This window comes from Anomaloglossus baeobatrachus, chromosome 2, assembly GCF_048569485.1.
Source record: "Anomaloglossus baeobatrachus isolate aAnoBae1 chromosome 2, aAnoBae1.hap1, whole genome shotgun sequence".
Classification (NCBI taxonomy): Eukaryota; Metazoa; Chordata; class Amphibia; order Anura; family Aromobatidae; genus Anomaloglossus; species Anomaloglossus baeobatrachus.
In genome coordinates, this window is record NC_134354.1 from 188494266 (window position 1) to 188513267 (window position 19002).

The 19002-nt window shown below is 42.9% G+C and overlaps 1 protein-coding gene across 3 annotated transcripts in view; it reads right to left on the bottom strand.

The window, feature by feature from the left end:
• Positions 1 to 19002, bottom strand: part of SLC35A5 (solute carrier family 35 member A5) — a 54360-nt gene that overhangs the window by 24772 nt on the left and 10586 nt on the right. For all 3 annotated transcript variants that reach the window (XM_075335547.1, XM_075335546.1, XM_075335545.1), the window contains 2 exons: positions 17262 to 17377; positions 3527 to 3682 (listed from right to left, as the gene is read on the bottom strand). In XM_075335547.1, the coding sequence (XP_075191662.1) occupies positions 3527 to 3656 (130 nt within the window). In that variant the 5' untranslated portion in view covers positions 3657 to 3682; positions 17262 to 17377. The remainder of the gene's footprint in view (positions 1 to 3526; positions 3683 to 17261; positions 17378 to 19002) is intronic.

The window sequence follows — 19002 nt, forward strand, 5'->3', positions numbered from 1 at the left end:
GCAGGTCACTGAGTTCACAGACCTGCATCTCCTAGCAGAAAAATCGCAGTTTTTTTGGCCAAGAGATGCAGATTTGGTGCTGAAATTTTTACACCATATTCCTGCACTCAATCTACTCCTGGCAAAAAAAAAAAAAAAACCCGCACTTTTGACAAATCTTTTGCCGCGGTTTTGTGGCAGGAGGTGCACATTTGGTGTTGAAATTGTCTGAACCAGATTTCAGCACCAAATTTGCACCTCCTGGCAGAAAAATACAAAAAAAAAAATATATATTATTATATATATTTTTGGGCCAAGAGATGCAAATTTGGTGATGACATTTTTACACCATATTCCTGCCCCCAATGTACACCTCCTGGCAAAAAAAAAACAAACAGCGCATTTTTTTGGTTAGGCTTTTTGCCGCGGTTTTGTGCTAGGAGGTGCACTTTTGGTGCTGAAATAGTCTGCACCACATTTGCATTTTTGTTACTTAATAAAAAACGACGTGTGGTCCGCAACAATTTTCATCCCCAGTCAGCTGGTGGTTGGTATTCTCATCCCGCAGTTGCCCGGTATTGCCGCATCAATTAGATGTGACAATCCCGGTGCTTTACCGGCTCTTCCCGAATTGCCCTGGAGCGGTGGTAATCGGGGTAACAGCAGGGGTTAATAACAGCGCACAGCTGCTACTAAACCCTAGATTAGTGATGACACAGGCATCTATGAGATACCTTCATCACTGATCTGTAAATTAAAGTAAATAAACACAGACACAGGAAAAAAAACCTTTATTTGGGGTAAAATACAAAAACACACCCTCTTTCACCACTTTATTAACCTCAAACACTGTGCAGGTCCAGCATAATCCACATGATGTCCCACGCCTCATTCACCTCTGCTACGTCCCAGCTAGCAGCCATAGAGAACGACCGCCAGCTGTGAGTGTGCCAATGAGCGACAACTGCAAGCAGACGCTGTCAAAGGCTGGGGGTGTGTCTGCCTGCAACCAATAACAGATGACAGGATGGCCAGTGGGTGGGGAAAGCACGGAAAGCTGTGTGTATGCGATGAGCCTATTGCGCAGTACAGGAAGTGAATGCGCAACCTGGAAGCAGTTTGCCGCCATGACACTAAGTCTCGGTAAATATTGTATTGGTGGCATTTTGAGATACAGAACATTTTGGATCAGTTCACATGTATCCTGTACTCTACGCTGTGCACTTTCATCGGTGTTTCAAAGTAAATATCTGAAGCACGTGATTCAGATCAAACCCCTGACGAATGCATTCACTAATGAAGAAGTGGTTTGTTCTTTGTTTAGTTGCGTCTGGCTTTTCAGAGGAGCAGAAACTTGTGGCTGACAGCGCTTTTGTGCATGACTAAAAAGATTGACACCGCCAGACAGCGCGCACAGCGATTCCCTCAGCCTGATTAAAGTGAATGTTCCATCAGGGGTTCTGTCTGAATCACTTATTTCAGAGGTTTACATGTAATCCTCAGTGTAAGCACTCAGCACAGAGCACAGGATAAAAGGTTTTAATTTTTGTATATTTTAGAACTGTTACTCATGAATGTTTGTTTGTATATGAATCTCTGAAATGTAAAGCACTGGCGAATATGTTGCCACTATAGAAAGATTAGTATTATATTAAATACGAGCAGAGCCTTTGGGTGGAAGAATGTAAAAATCAACAGCAGGTCAAGAACTGGTTTTATTTCTTAATGCAGTTCACTGTGCGGTATAAGTGAATAAACAGCTTTATTCTTCGGATCAGTGCGATTACAGAGATACCAGATTTATATAATTTTTTATGTTTGGATGCTATCACGCACTAGGACTTTTTTTTTTTTTTTACAAAAAAAAAAAAAAAAAAAAGAACACACACACAGACACACACACACAGACACACATACACTTTCCTGCATTGCCATAATTTGAGAGCTATAGTTTTTCTGACTTTCTGCCAAGAAGCACGTGAGGGCTTGTTTTTTTGCAGGACAAGTTGATGATTTTGTTGGTACCATTTTTGGACACATACAATTTTTTGATTACTTTCTATTCAGATTTTGTACCAGGCATAATGAACAAAAACCAGCAATTCAGAAATTGTTTTTTTTTTTTATGCCATTCCACATGTGGTAAAAGTGATACGGCAGCTTTATTCTTTGAGTTAGTATAATTACAGCAATACCATATGGTTATCTTTTTAGTGTTTTCCCCAATAAAAACTATTTCATAGAAAAAAAAATAGTTTTTGCATACATATTTACTTTTCTGCTGATGGAGTGGTTTTTTTTTTTTTTTTTGCGGAACAAAATGACGTTTCCAGTAATACCATTTCTATTTATACTTGTCTTTGTGAAAGCACTTTAGTACACTTTTTGTTTTATGAAAATGTATAGCATTATGCCACTTTTTTTTTTCTGTGTGGCTGGCTGTGCTGGCTACGGTGGGGGCACAGCACAGAGGCTGTGTGGAGCAGGGCGGTACGTCGGGTGTCTCAGATGCTCTGTCGGCAGTGCGATCTTCAATAATGCCACCCGGAATCGGTGCCTGTGCAGATTGAGCTCTCGGCTCAATGACAATATTGAGAGCTCCATCTGCGCACGCGCCAACTCCTGGCGGCATTATTTGAAGATCGCTCCGTCGACAGAGCATCTTCACCCGCCACAGCACCCTGCTTCACACAGCGCCCACCGCAGTCAGCCCCGCACCGCCAGCAGAGCATCTCACCCCCCGCAGCCAGCACAGTCCCGCACCGCTGACAGAGCATCTCACCTGCCGCAAAGCCATGCTCCATACAGTGCCCATTGCAGCCAGCACAGAACCCATTCTCCACCTCCCAATAAGCTACATTCGGATTTTCCCATTTTTTCAGGCTATCGCTGCGTGTGCTTATCTGTGCTTCAGGTGTCTCAAAGTCGAGGAGATCGTTTTGTGTGTGCTCTTTATGTCCAATAGGCGAACGCTGTATGTGTGCGCTCCATAATTCTGATAAGTGAGCGCTGTATATGAGCTCAATGATTCTGACAGATGAGTACTATGTATGTGCGTGTGTGTCCCATGTGTCTTACAGGCAAGTGCTGTGTGTACTCCATGTGTCTGATATTTGAGTGCAGTGTGTTTTCGGGCTGCAAGTGTTTTATAGACGAGCGCTGTGTCTGTGCTCAATGTGCGTTATAGGTGAGCACTGTGTGTGTGTGTGTGCACCATTTTTCTGATAGGCGAGCGCTGCGTGTGTGTACGTTCCAGGATTCTGACAAGTGCTGTGTGTGTGCGGTCCATGATTTGATAGGTGGGAACTGTGTATGTGCTCCATGATTCTGATTACCAATGCCATATTAGTATGACACAAAGCAACTTAAGTTTTATTGCTGCTCCCTAAAGTAGAAAAAGAGGACTATGCCACCCTCAGACTAAAATAAGGTTGTGCCCTCTGCTCTCTGCTATACAGAAGCAGTGATGACAGTAACTTGCTGAGAACTACTTCCCGATTTTGCAACACTGTATAAACATTATATAAAAAAAATAACGTCAACCCACCCTCATTAGCGGAAAACTTCACCAGAAGGACGCGGCTTGATCCAAGTCCCACAAAAGTAAACCCAAGCAGAAAGGTGTGCAAGATGGATCTCGAGAACCATGATGAATTGGTGCAGGTCCTGCACCTCATTGTAGTCAGGATCAGTCCAGCATTTCCTGATGAAACAAAGATCACAGACAGGAAAGGGTGAATATTTTATGATGCAGAATGAATATTTGCACATACATACTGTAACAGGTACAGCTGGCATGGACAACTGTTTAGGTCTAAACTTTCTGCAGAGATGAAAGTATAAATCCAAATCAGAAAATAAAAAATCGTGTGCTGAAACCAGTGTGAGCAGTAAATACGAGTGCAGGAAGACGGCTACGATTAAGTGTCTAGTCACTAAGGGGAATATTCGAAAAGGAACAAAAAAAAGTCTTCAGTCGTTGTATGACATGCCACCAATTCTCAGGAAATTGCACCAACACTGCTTTCACAATCTGCTGGAATTTAGTCATTGTGACATCTCCCCGTGTGCTCGCACACATGTAATGCGGTCAAAGAGCATGCATGGTACTCTCCGTGCTGCGGGCCGCAGCCTTACTGACATGCACGGTACATCAGCGAGGCTGTTGTCCACAGATGGGAGAGTAGTACCCATGTGCCAGGCAGGGATAAACATGGTGCACGTGCAGATCAAGCATTCAACAGTGTTTAGTGAGGAGAGAAGGTAGTTACATGGCTTGGGTGCATGCCAGCTCACTTACAGTGCCTTGCAAAAGTATTCAACCCCCACTCCCACCCTCTTGACACTAGGAACTTAACTGATTTTTTTATTATTTTTTTTTCAGGGTTTGCATCAGTTCATGTAAAGAATAGGTCTACAACTGTAAACACTTTGTTGCTTGATTCACAAAAGGAAAGCAAAAATAGTACAAAATAACTAAAAACTTCAGTGTGTATTGCCTACTTTTGCAGCAATAAGGGTATGTGCGCACGTTGCTTTTTACCTGCTTTTTACCTGCTTTTTTGCTGCTTTTTCTTCTGCGCTGTTTAATGCCAAAATTGATGTGTTCTTCTATTCAAGCAAAGTCTATGGGAATTTGGGTTTCTTGTTCACACTATGTTGTTCAAAATGCTGCCTTTTTGTGGCAGAACTTTGGTCAAAAACTCAGCTTTGCAGTGCAAAACCCAAATGGCAAAAACAATTGACATGTTGCTTCTTTGAAAAGCTGAGTTTTTGACCAAAGTTCTGCCTCAAAAAGGCAGCATTTTGAACAACATAGTGTGAACAAGAAACCCAAATTCCCATAGACTTTGCTTGAATAGAAGAACACATCAATTTTGGCATTTAACAGCGCAGAAGAAAAAGCAGCAAAAAAGCAGGTAAAAAGCAGGTAAAAAGCAACGTGCGCACATACCCTTACAGCTACAAGTTGCTTTCCAAAGTCTATGAGCTTTCCACTAATTTTTAACCACTTCTCAGGGAAAAACTGTTCCAGTTCCTACAAGTTAGATGGTTTCTTCAGGTGAACAGTAATCTTTCTCAATTGGATTAAGGTCTGGGACACTCCTATACATTTATGTGTTTCCCCTTAAACCACTCAAGTGTTGCTTTGGGTCATTGTCTTGTTGGAAGGTGAACCTCTGTCCCAGTCACACTTATTGACACATTAAATCAGGTTTTACTCAAGAATAATCCTTTATTTCGCACCTTCCATCTTCCCTTCGACTCAACCATTTTCCCTTTCCCTGCTGGCGAAAAATATCTCCCAACATGATGCTGACACTACCATTTTTCACTGTGTGGATGGTGTTCTTTGGGTGATGAGCTGTGTTGGTTTGGAGCCAAAGTGTTCCCTGGTGGCCAAAAAGTTACATTTTGGTCTCTTCTGAAAACAACACCTTCCTCCATACACTTGAGAAGTTTCCCACACGAAGCTTCTAACTTTTGCCTCTAAGTAAGGCTTTTTTTCCTGCCCACTCTTCCATAAAGGTCAGCTCTATTTGAGCTTATTGTGGTTGCATGGATGGATACTCCAGTGTCTGCCTGGGAACTCTTCAGCGCCAGCAGGGTTACCTTTGGTCTCTGAGTTGACTCTCTGATTAACACTAGAACTACTGGACTCGTGACACCTATATAGAAATACATAGTGCAAAGTAGTCAAAATGACTACCTCAGTAGTTCTAGTGTTAATGTCCTCCTTATCCAGGCTCAGAGTTTTGGTGAGTGGCCCTCTATTGGCAGATTTCTTGTGGTACCATGTTCTTTCTATTTGATGATAATGGATTTGATGGTGTTCCGGGGGAACATCTGAGATTGGAATAGTTTTTTTTATTAGAACCCATCAATTAAATTTTTTCCCATATTTTCCTCACTCCACTTCCTCAGCTTAGACTATTTAGTGGTGATGCATCACATACAAAACAGATTACAAACATTTTTAAACACGGGTTGTAATATAACTAAATAGGTAAAAAGCCAAGGGGAGGGGGGTGAATACTTTCACAAGGCACTGTACACAAAGTTGATATTCTTTACACTAAAAAAAATCTGCGGCCACACACACTAGGCACGTTTTAAATCGGTCATCTACACAATGCTGTACATAAATTAGTAGACGTTAAGCATCAGTCAGACTTCCTTAACCCCTTCAGCCCCCAGCCTTGTTTTCACCTTCATGCCCAGGCCATTTTTTAGAATTATGACCACTGTCACTTTATAAGGTTATAACTCTGGAACGCTTCAATGGCTCACAGTGATTCCAAGAACGTTTTTTTGTGACATGTTGTACTTTATGATAGTGGTAAACTTAGGTCGAAATGTTATGCGTTTATTTGTGATATAACAAATTTGGCAAAAATTTTGCAATTTCAAACTTTTTGTTTTTCTACCCTTAAACCACAGTTATGTCACACAAAATAGTTAATAAATAACATTTGCCAACCTGTCTACTTTACATCAACGCAATTTTTGAAATTTTTTTTTGTTGGGAAGTTCGAAGGGTTAAAAGTTTAAATCAACATTTGAAGTTATACTAAAAACCTCAAACTGCTCAAAACCATATCCAAGAAGTTTATTAACCCTTTAGGTGCTTCATAGGAACCAAAGCAATGTGGAAATAAAAAAAAAAATGAAAACTTTTCCCATAAAAATGTTACTTTAGCTCCAAATATTACAAGAGTAACAGGAGAAAATACAGTGTACAATTTGTTGAGTACATCGGTAGCCCATATGTGGTGGAAATCTACTGTTTGGGTGCACGGCAGGGCTCGGAAAAAAAGGAACACCATTCGACTTTTGGGACAGAAAATTTTCTAGAATCATTAGCGGATGCCATGTTACATTTGGAGAGCCTCTGATGTGCTTAAACAGTGGAAATCCCTGACATGTAACCCCATTTTGGAAACCAGACCCCCTCAAGGAATTTATCGAGATGTTTGGTGAGCACCTTGAACCTCCAGGTGCTTCCCAGAATTTTGTAACATTGAATTGTGAAAATAAATACATTTTTAAACCACAAAAAAAAAAAAAAAAGTTGCTTTATCCCCAAAGTTTTCATCTTTACTAGTATAAAAGGAGATTAGGAACTATACAATTTATTGTGCAATCTCTTCTGAGTTTGTCAATACCCCATATGTGATAAAAAAAACCCCTACTTTTAAAGCACAGTACAAAGTGAAGAAGTTCTGTGGGTGCCATGTTACATTAGCGGAGCCCCTGATGTGCCAGAACAGCAGAATCCCCCACAAGTGACCTCATATTATAACATATTATAATCTGAAGGATTCATCCAAGGGTGCAGTGAGTATATAGACACTACAGGTGCCACAAAAATTACCGTATTTTTCGGTTTATAAGACGCACTTTTGTTCCTCCAAAGTTTGGGGGAAAGTAGGGGGTGCGTCTTATAAGCCGAATATAAAGGGGGGGGGGGTGTATAATTTATATATATATATATATATATATATTATATACACACACACATATATACACACACACACACACATACACTGCAGCGTTAGATCTCCTGATCCCGCTCATATAATATGCACAGCCGCTGTCCATCGCCGTGGTTCTGAAACTGCACCGCAGTGATGGGCTGGGGCAGCGGTGCATATTATATGAGCCTGCGTCCCCCTGTGATGGCACATGCCCCCCCTGTGTTAGAAATGGCCCCCATGCTGCTGCTCATTCTAAAATTAAATAAAGCTTTACTTACCCCCTCCAGCATTTCTCCCCGGTGTCCCTGCTTCCACTGTGATCAGGCACGCAGAGATCTCAGTCTGCTGTGCCGATCACATGACCGGCACGAAGAACCAGGAAGTGGAGGAAGAGAAGCACGGAGGGAGGCAGGAGGGAGATCAGCGCTGCAGGAGGTAAGGAAAGAGGGTTTTATTTTAATATGGGCAGCAGCATGGGGGCGATATCTAACACAGGAGAACTTGTGCAATCCATAGGGGGCCATAGGCGGTACAGGGGAACGTATCCAATCCATAGGGGGCCATAGGCGGCACAGGGGAACGTATGCAATCCATAGGGGGCCATAGGCGGCACAGGGGAACGTGTGCAATCCATAGGGGGCCATAGGCAGCACATGGGAACGTGTGCAATCCATAGGGGGCCATAGGCAGCACAGGGGAACGTGTGCAATCCATAGGGGGCCATAGGCAGCACAGGGGAACGTGTGCAATCCATAGGGGGCCATAGGCAGCACAGGGGAACGTGTGCCATCACAAGGGGGCTATATTCAATATAAGGGGGCCATATCCAGATTAAGGGGGCTAAGTTTAGGATGGGGGCTATGAGGGACATATACCCTATATGATTTGTTAGACGGAAACTGGCATTATAAGATGGACCCCATTTAACATTTTAAAAAAAAAAAATTCTCTTTTCCTTCACCAAATTTGGGGGTGCGGCTTATAAAGCGAAAAATACGGTAATACTATTAGTTGATGAAGAAAAAATAATTACATTTTTACCACTAAAATGTTATTTTAACCCCAGATTTCCAATTTTCACAAAAGGAATGGGGGAAAAAAAAAAAAAAAAAAAAAAAAAGGCCCCATAATGTGTAACACAATTTATTCTGAATGTGGCAATACCCCACATCTGACTGTACAGTACTGTTTGGCTGCACCACAGGACTCAGGAGGGAAGGAGCGCCATTTGACTTTTGGAGCATGTTTTCCAAGAATAGTTAGCGGACTCCATTTACAGAGCCCCTAAGTGATAGAACAGAAGAAATCCCCTTAAGGCGAGCTTCACATCAGCGGTATTCTGCCGCAATGCCGCATCATAATAATAATATTTTTTATTTATATAGCGCCAACATATTCCGCAGCGCTTTACAATTCAGAGGGGACATGTACAGACAATGAGACAATACAAAATAACAAAATTAAGATACCAGGAGGAGTGAGGGCCTTGCTCATAAGCTTATAGTCTATGAGGAAATAGGGGAGGCACAAAAGGTGAATTGGTGGAGGGGAACTTGCCATATATGGTTCTGCCATCGATTTAATAGGGGATTCAAAACCAGCTGCGTGGACCGGTCGCCAGACAGAATTTATACAGGTACAGAGTTTAAAAAAAGTACATGGAGAGGAATGGAATCAGAAGATACAGGGGACAAGAATTTGAAGTAAATTTTATGAAGGACAGAATAGGACTAGATTAGATCAGGGTAGTGAGGTGATAGGCTAGTCTAAAGAAATGCGTCTTTAGGGCTCGCTTAAAGGTGTGGATGTTGGGAATTAATCGGATTGTTCTTGGTAGTGTGTTCCAGAGCATAGGAGCAGCTCGTGAGAAATCTTGAAGACGGGAGTGGGAGGTTTGAATTATTGAGGATGTCAGTCTTAAGTCATTAGCAGAGCGGAGGGCACGGGTGGGGTGATAGACAAAGATGAGGGAGGAGATGTAGGGTGGTGCGGAACCATGGAGAGCTTTGTGGGTCAGAGTGATAAGTTTATGTTGGATTCTGTAGCGGATAGGCAACCAGTGCAATGACTGGCACAGAACAGAGGCATCAGTAAAGCGGCTGGAGAGGAAAATGATCCTGGCTGCAGCATTCAGGATGGATTGGAGATGGGATAATTTAGTAACAGGGAGACCAATTAGTAAAGAATTACAATAATCCTAGCGAGAATAAATAAGGGCGACAGTAAGAGTTTTTGCAGAGTCAACAGTAAGAAAAGGTCGAATTCTAGAGATGTTTTTGAAATGGAATTTACATGAACGAGCGAGTGAACAAATATGAGGAGTGAAGGAGAGATCGGAGTCAAATATAACCCCAAGACAGCGGGCGTGCTGCTGGGGTATAATGGTAGAGCCACACACAGATGGTAATATTGGGTTTGGGAAGGTTGGGAGAGGGAGGAAACATGGAGTTTTTTACAGGTTCAGTTTTACACAGAGGGAGGACATGATGTTGGAGACAGCGTTGAGACAATCGCTAGTGTTTTGTAATAATGCAGAGGTTATGTCAGGAGACGATGTATACAGTTGGGTGTCATCAGCATAGAGATGGTACTGGAAACCAAAATCTGCTGATGGTTGGTCCAATAAAGGCCCTGTATAGAGAGAAAAGGAGGGGGCTTAAGATTGAACCATGGGGAACCCCGACCGTAAGGGTAAGAGGAGAAGAAGAGGAGCCAGCATAAGATACAGTGAATGAGCGGTCAGAGAGGTAAGAGGAGAACCAAGAAAGAATGGTGTCCTTGAGCCAGATAGAGCGGGGCATAGTGAGGAGGAGCTGATGATCCACAGTATCAAATGCAGCAGAGAGATGTTAGTAGATCAATAGAGACTTTAGTAAGAGCAGCTTCAGTCGAGTGTAAGGAACGGAAAGCGGATTGTAGAGGGTTGAGGAGAGAGTTATCTGACAGATAACGGATTAGACGGGGGTGGAACAGGCGTTAAAAGGAGTTTGGAGACGAAGGGGAGATTAGAGACTGGTCTGTAGTTTGCAGCGCAGTTTTGGTCCAGGGAAGGTATTTTAAGTAATGGGTGTATGCTGGCATGTTTGAAGGAGGAGGGAAAGACACCAGAGGAGAGAGAGAGATTAAATATTCTAGTTATGTGAGTGGTGACAGCTGGAGTGACAGATTTAAGGAGATATGTGGGAATAGGGTCACTGGTGCAGGTAGTAGGGCGAGAAGATGCGAGGAGCCTGGTGACTTCTTTTGTGACTGGATCAAAGGATGAAAGTGAGCTAGATGAAGTGTAGGAGGCAATGTGTGGTGTTAGTAGGCTGTGAAATACTTTCCTGGCATATATGGTCAATTTTTTCTTTAAAATAGTTGGCCAGGTCGTTGGCGCTGAGGTTGGTGGTTGGGGCCAAAACTTTTGGTCCGGGAAGGGAGTGGAAAGTATCAAAGAGTCGTTTAGGATTGTTGGCTAGAGAGGTGATAAGGGTGTTAAAGTACGCTAGTTTGGAAAGGTGAAGGGCAGCATTGTATGTTTTGAGCATAAACTTACAAACCCTGGTAAAAATGATGGAATCATCTGGCTCGGAGGATGTTCATTCAGTTGTTTACTTTTGTTTAAAAAAAAAAGCAGATCACAGACATGGCACCAAACTAAAAAGTCATTCCAAATAGCAACTTTCTGGCTTTAATAAACACACACAAAATAAAAAAAACAAAAAAAACAACAAAAAAAACAACAACATGAAAACATAATGTGCTAGCCAGTAATGGTTAATGTTTAAGACCAAACAGGGGGCAAAATTATGGAATCACTCAATTATGAGGAAAAAAAAAATAATTATGGTATCACCCTGTAAATTTTCATTCCCAAAACTAACATCTGCATCAAATAAGATCTACTCGTTAGGCTGCATCTAAAAAGGAGTGATCACACCTTGGAGAGATGTTGATCAAGGGGACTGACATGAATCATGGCTCCAACACGAGAGATGTCAATTGAAACAAAGGAGAGGACTATCAAACTCTTAAAAGAGGGTAAATCATCACGCAATGTTGCAAAACATGTTGGTTCAGTCAAATGTGTCTAAAATCTGGGCCGAATACAAACAACATGGTTAGGTTGTTAAAGGCAAACATACTGGTAAACCAAGGAAGACATCAAAGCGTCAGGACAGGAAACTTAAAGCAATATGTCTCCAAAACAGGAAATACACAAAACAAATGAGGAACGAATGGGAGGAAACTGGAGTTAATGTCTGTGACCGAACTGTAAGAAACCGCCTAAAAGAAATGGGATTTAAATACAGAAAAGCTAAAGAATAAAAAGATGACTGCCTGAAGAGAACATGTAAATTTCCGCAATCATTGATGATATGGGGCTGCATGTCAGGTAAAGGCACTGGGGAGATGGCTGTCATTACATCTTCAATAAATGGGCAAGTTTACATTGAAATTTTGGACACTTTTGTTATCCCATCAATTGAAAGGATGTTTGGGGATGATGAAATCATTTATCAAAATGATAATGCATCCTCCCATAGAGCAAAAACTGTGAAAACATTCCTTGAAAGAAGACACATTAGGTCAATGTCATGGCCTGCAAATAGTCCAGATCTCAATCCAATTGAAAATCTTTGGTGGAAATTGAAGAAAATGGTCCATGACAAGGCTCCAACCTGCAAAGCTGATCTGGCCACAGCAATCAGAGAAAGTTAGAGCCAGATTGATGAAGAGTACTGTTTGTCACTCATTAAGTCCATGCCTCAGAGACTGCAAGCTGTTATAAAAGCCAGAGGTGGTGCAACAAAATACTAGTGATGTATTGGAGTGTTCTTTTGTTTGTTTGTCATGATTCCATAATTTTTTCCCCCTCTTTGGTCTTGTAATGTAACCGTTACTGGTTAGCACATTATGTTTTCATGATTTTGTTAGTGTTTCTTAAAACCAGAAAGTTGCCATTTGAAATGACTTTAGCTTTGTGCCATGTCTGTGATCTGCTTTTTTTTTTTTTTAAACAGAAGTAAACAACTGAATGAACATCCTCAGAGCCAGGTGATTCCATAATTTTTTTGCCAGGGGTTGTATAATGGATGAAATCTTTGGCTAGATTGGATTTTCTCCACAGATATTCAGCGCACCTGGAGCACCGCTGGAGAAAACGTGTTTGCAACATGTGCCAGGGCTGCTGCCATTTGTGCCAAGTTGCTCTGTGTATAGCAGGTGCAGCTTCATCCAGGGCGCTCTGCAGGGTTTCATTATAATGTTTTACAGTAGAGTTAGGACATGAGAGGGAAGATATTGGGGCCAATGATGACTGCACATTTTTCATAAATTTCTGTGTCAAAGCATGCATATTCCTATATGGGAGGTAAATGGGGGCGTCCTGCGTGGATTGACAGCTCTTGACAAAGAATGAAACAAGGTTGTGGTCAGAGAGTGGGAGAAGGGAGTTAGTGAAATCATGCACTGAGCAGAGATGGGAGAAGACAAGGTCCAGCGTATTCCCGCCTTCATGTGTAGGAGAGTGAGTTAGTTGTGAAAGGACAAGAGAGGAGGTTAGAGATAAAAGACGAGTGGCAGCTGGGGAGAGGGGATCATCAATAGGGATGTTAAAGTCCCCCATGACAAGAGTGGGGAGGTCACAGGCTAGGAAATGTGGAAACCAGGTGGCGAAGTGATTCAAGAACTGACTGGTTGGGCCTGGAGGGCGATACACAACTGCTACTCTCAGGGAGAAGGGTCTGAAAAGCCTGACAGTGTGGACCTCAAAAGAAGGGAGGGTAAGTGAGGAGACAGGAGGGATGACCTGAAAAGTGCAGTCTGGAGAGAGCAGCAGACCAACACCCCCACCTGATCTGTTGTCAAGTCTAGGGGTATGAGAGAATTGTAGGCCACCATATGAGAGCAGCAGCAGCAGTGGTGGTGTCTGACTGCTGCATCCAGGTCTCAGTAAGAGCCAGGAAGGTTGGAGGCAATTGGAAAGGAAGAAGTCATGGATGAAGAAGAGTTTGTTACACGCTGAGCGTGAGTTCCAAAGGGCACAGTTAAAGGAGACAAAAGGAATGTAAGGTATAGTAATAAGATTTATGGGATTTCTGACATAACAGGGAAGGATTTGAAATTACTATTATAAAAAGGTCCTGGATTAGGTGCAATATCTCCTGCTACAAGGAGAATAGAGAGAGTGAGCATTTGGTTAAGAGATTTCTGAGTGTCTTTTATGTTGCATGGTGGGAGTGAATAGATCTGGGTGGTTTCAAATTTTGAAAAGAGCGTGAGAGCAGTACATAGGAGAGGAGAGAGGGACTAATATGGATGGAGTGCACTGGGTGTGTGAAAGAGCGGTAGAAATGAAGGATTGAAGCAGCTAGCATATGACGCATGTGACCTTATCTTGCCGCGATTCCATTTAACTGTCTTGAACTATATCGCATTTGTGACGGATCCGGCATTGTGGCAGAACACCGCTGATGTGAAGCCCGTCTTAGTGACCAAATCTTTTAAAATTACACCTCTCTGGGAATTAATCTATGGGTGTAGTGATGATTTTGTCTCTGGAAAACACCCATGGAGTCAAACGTAGTGAATATTGCAGAATTAACAATTGCAAATAAATCCTTGTAGTGCCTGTACATTGCGCTCAGCTCATGCTTCTGGAAAACTGCACCCCATAAATTAAGCAGGTTCTCCTCACTACAACAATGCCAAATATGTTGACGCTAACTGTGGTTTAGGCAAATTGTAGAGTTCAGAAGGGAGGGGGCCATTTGGATTTGGGAGAGCAGATTTTGCTGTATTTATTTTTTGGGGCAGCCATAGCATTTTTCTAAAGCTACCAGTAATGTGGAAACCCCCTATATGTCCATTAACAGATGAAAGTCCTCAGTGGGGGACTGGTGGTTTTGGGGGTTGAGTTGAATACTATTTGGTAGCACTTTGGGTGCAAATTTGTTTTGATCAGTTCACATTTATCCTGTGCTCTATGCTGAGCACATATATCAGGGTTTCCATCTCTCTCTCTGAAATACGTGATCCAGGTGAAACGCACGACAGATTCAGTCACTATAATGAGGCAGCAGAGTTACTCCGGACTCCTTTCAGCCTCTGTTCCATGATGTCCATCTTTTGAAAGGTGAACAAAACTGTTGTTGACCGCACTTTTGTGCACATCTAAAAAGATGTGTAAAAAGATGGACACCGCCAGACCACAGGCCAGACAGGAGTTTAAAGTGACTCCCTCTGCTTCATTACAGGGAATTTTCTGTTGGAAATTTTGTTTGGTTCACGTTTTTCAGAGATTTAAACGTAAACCTTTATGTAAGCGCTCAGCATACAGTGCAGGATAAATGTGAGCTGCACTATACTGCGATCCTTGGTAGACAAAATAAAGAAATCAACAGCAGTTGAAGAGTTGACTATTACTATTTTTTTATACCGTTAACCTTGCAGCATAAGTAATTAGTCGGCTTTATTTCTCAGGTCAGTACGATTACAGCTATACCAGATTTTCATTTTATTTAAATTTTTTTCTTAGGTTTGGAGACTATGACACTAAAAACGCTTTTTTAGTCAATAAAGGTTTTTTGCATCACCAAATTTTGAAGGCTATAGCTTTTATTTATTTTTCCGCTGACAGTCATGCGAGGGCTTCTTTTTTACGGGATGAGTTGAAGTTTTCATTTGTACCATTTTTGCCAGAAAATATTTTTGATCGCTTTCTATTCCGTTTTTTTGTGAGGCAGAATCAAGAAAAGAAAAAAAAAAAGTAATCACGATTTATCTTTTACGCCGTTTATTGTGCCGTAAAAATGATGACAGCTTTATTCTTTGGGTCGGTACGATTACAGGAATGCCACATTATTGGGTTTTTTTTTACATTTTGACGCTTTTAGACCATAAAAACTGTTACAGAAAGAAAAATAGTTGGTTGCATTGCTGTATTCTGAGAGATGCAGCTTTTTTTAATAATTTTTATGGCGACTTGTTGTTTGCAGGACAAGATGACATTTTCAGAGATACCATTTTTATTTACATATAACTGATCATGTTCTATTCCACTTTTTTGTTAGCTATATAATGAAAAGACAGCTTCTGCTATGTTTTGGGTTTGTTTTTTTATGATGTTGACTGAAGGGGTTGCCTAGTGTTACAGTTTATTTTTAATATTCTTTACATTTTTTTTCAACTTTTCTTTACTTCATCCCTATAACGTATTGCAATGCACGAGCATAGTAGTGCATTATATATGTCCGTGCTGCACTGACATAAAGGATGCTTTACACGCTGCAACATCACTAGCGATCTCGTTAGCGAAGTAACACGCCAGATCGCACATATGATTTGCCGAGATCGGACATGTGACAGGCGCTACAAAAAAATGACCTATGTGCGATCTCGGTAAATCTTATCTGCGATCTGGCGTGTCACAACGCTAACGAGATTGCTAGCGGTGTCGCAGCGTGTAAAGCACCCTTAAGTGCCTGAGATCATGCTCCTGGCATGATCTCAGCGGCTTTACGTAGCTGGGTGACCCAGAGGTTGTCATGACAAGCTCGGGTCACCATGGCAATAATAGAGCCTTCGCGATGAAATCGCGGAGGCACCGATCGGATTGAAGAGAGAGCGCTTCCCCTCTCCTTGACTCCTAAATGTTGCGATCCATATCAATGGTGGTATTTAGGGGGTTAAACAGCAAGAGACAGCGTGGGGAGTGTCCCTGGTTATGAGCCAGGGCTCGGCTGTCAGGTAAGCCAAGCTCCCGGCGGAAATCACAAGGGCACAGTTCCTGTTCCCGCACAATTGCCAGGATGTGCCCCGCACGTCCTTGGTCGGGAATGCACTGGCCATCAGGACGTACGGGGTATGTCCAATATCGAGAAGGGGATAAATGGAAGCTGTCAGCAGGTTTTCGCTATGTAATCTGAGAGCAGCATAATGTAGGGGCAGAGTCCCTGATTCAAAGGATGCGTTGCTTGAAACTATAGCAAGCTGCTGAGTAATACAGTACGTATTTTATCAGCAGGAGATTATCACTGTTGGACTAGATGTCATGTGCCAAAGCAGTCAAGCTAATCTGTGTAACCTTGCCCCAGCACTTATTGACAGCTTGGTACCATGTACAGAGGAAATAGCAACTCAGTAGTATGGGGGGGGATTATACAGAGTTCAGCATTCATAGCACTGCTACAGCAGAAAAAAAAAAAACTGGGATTTTATCAAAGCTGCACCAAGCAGTCCAGTAACTGATACTTCGTTCAAATCAGGGTCTCTGTCCCTACATCATGCTGCTCTCAAATTCCATAGGAAAAACCTGTTGACACGTTTCCTTTAAAAAGGTACACTGCCTAGCGCACATACCGAATGTTCTTCTGTCTCCATACCAAAGCCATTGCCCAAAACCCCACCAATTGTTTCCTTGTAAGAGTGTTCTTTCACTAGAGACAATCCCTTTAGGATATGAGCAACAGGTAAATCTCCCAACTCCCCAATCAGTCAGGTACGTTTTCAATGGAAAGTCCCAACAAACTAGATAGGAGTCCTACAACATTCACCACAAGACAAATGTATCTGGAAGAATAGCCACTAATGTCCTACATTGATGTCCAAGTCCCGCAGTGTGCAGCCCACTACCTGTTATCAACTCGGATGTACAGCAGAAGGCCGTCGCGGAGAACCTCTAGAGCTATGTGCACATTGACATTTTTTATAGTTGAGTTTTTTTATGGAAACTGCGTCAAGAAATTATTTTTCCTTGGAGAGTTTTTGGAGGCGTTTGTCGTTTCCAACAGCAGTTTTTGGATTGTTTTTATTTTTTACCTGAAGTGTTTTTGCAGCCTTCTGATTGCACAATGTCAAGTTGGAAGCGTTTAACCTCAGGAAGCTCTTCTAAGAAGTGTCCTGCACTTTATATCCACCAGGCGTTTTTTAAAAACCTGAAAATGAAAGAAAAACGCTCAAAATATGTGAACATAGCAAGTGGATTTACAAACGAATGAAATCAATAGGAAGGGTCGCAAGGGTTTTTCAAATTATTTTTCTGGCTTTATAAAAAAATAAAAAATAAAAAAGCAAACCCTCTACAAAAGACTCCCTGTGCACATACCCATATGATGTCCATGTGCCCAGATAAAGACACCCCCTTTAATACGGCATTTGGAGATTATACTTTCTGAATATCTGTAACGCCTGCCTGGACCCACAGACTCAGATGGGCTGTAATGGACAGGCTAGAGGGAAGCCACTCACCAGGCAGGACCCCCAGAACCCTGAAACCCTTTATCCCCTATACAAGGATTTGGAATTACACAGGGCCCCGGAGATCACTACCTGTGAAAGGCAGCGTCCGAGAGAGTAGTCAGGCAGGGTCAAACCAGGAATTGCAGAACAGGGACAGAATCGGTAGGCAAGGGCGTTATCAGAAAACGAAGCAGAGGTCAAATCCGGATCGGGCAACGAGGTGCATAAACAGCAGGCAGAAGGGTAGTCAGGAAACAAGCAGAAGTCAAAACACCAGAATCACAAAACAGAACAGGGCAGAACAGGAACCTTAAAATGAGAACTATCTCTGGCAGAGGTCAGCAGACAGGAGAGGATTAAGGCTATGTGCCCACGGGGAAAGTGTCCTGCGGACATATCCGCACGACATTCCGCAGGTGCTCCCAGGAAACATCACCACAACTTCTGTCTGTTTCCATGCTGCGGAATGTCGTGCGGATATGCTGCGGGCATTCTGCATTGAGGATACAGTGCCATGGCTTCGGCACTGCATCCTCAATGCAGAACAAGTGCTGCCGTGATCGGGGAAGTTTATACTTACCTCCATCATGCAGCACCTCGCTTTCCGGCGGCCGGGTCACTGTCAGGCAGCGTCTGGTTTCACTGTGCTGGAGGTGGGCGGGCCTGAACTAGCTCCGGCTGTCATATGACCGGAGCTCGTGCAAGCTCCGCCCACCTCTTCCTTCCTGTACCTGGCTGGATCCACCGCGCTGCTGCCGCTGCCGCTACACTGGACGGAGAAGTGACTCAGGTCTCTATCAAGGCAGGTAAGTATATGGGACCCTGCGGAGAAATCCGCTACAATAATTGACATGCTGCAGATTTTTCCGCACGGAAATCCGCACGATTTCCGCTGCGGAAAAATCCGCAGCGTGGGCACAGCATTTCCCAAATGCCATAGAAATGGCTGGGGAGTAGCTGTGCTGCAGATTTTCGGAAAATCCGCGGCTTTTCCGCGAGAAATCCGCAGCAAAATCCGCACATTTTCCGCATCGTGGGCACATAGCCTAAGAAGGGTGTGGTGTCTTCCCATTGGTTGTAACTGAATGATGGTAACTTCAGCTGGAAGACACACGACACCTATAGTCAGCCAGTGGTACTGCAGCTCCCAAGGAAACCCAGCCCAGTGGATGAGCCGAGCCTGCGCCCACCAGCGCCGCTGGCATTGACTCCTCTCCTAACACCAGCACTATCCACAGCAGGAACACTGCATTGCCTGGCGATCGGAGCAGAAGTCGCTGGAGCGGACTCCAGTGGTGACTTAACAATACCGCAATGTAAA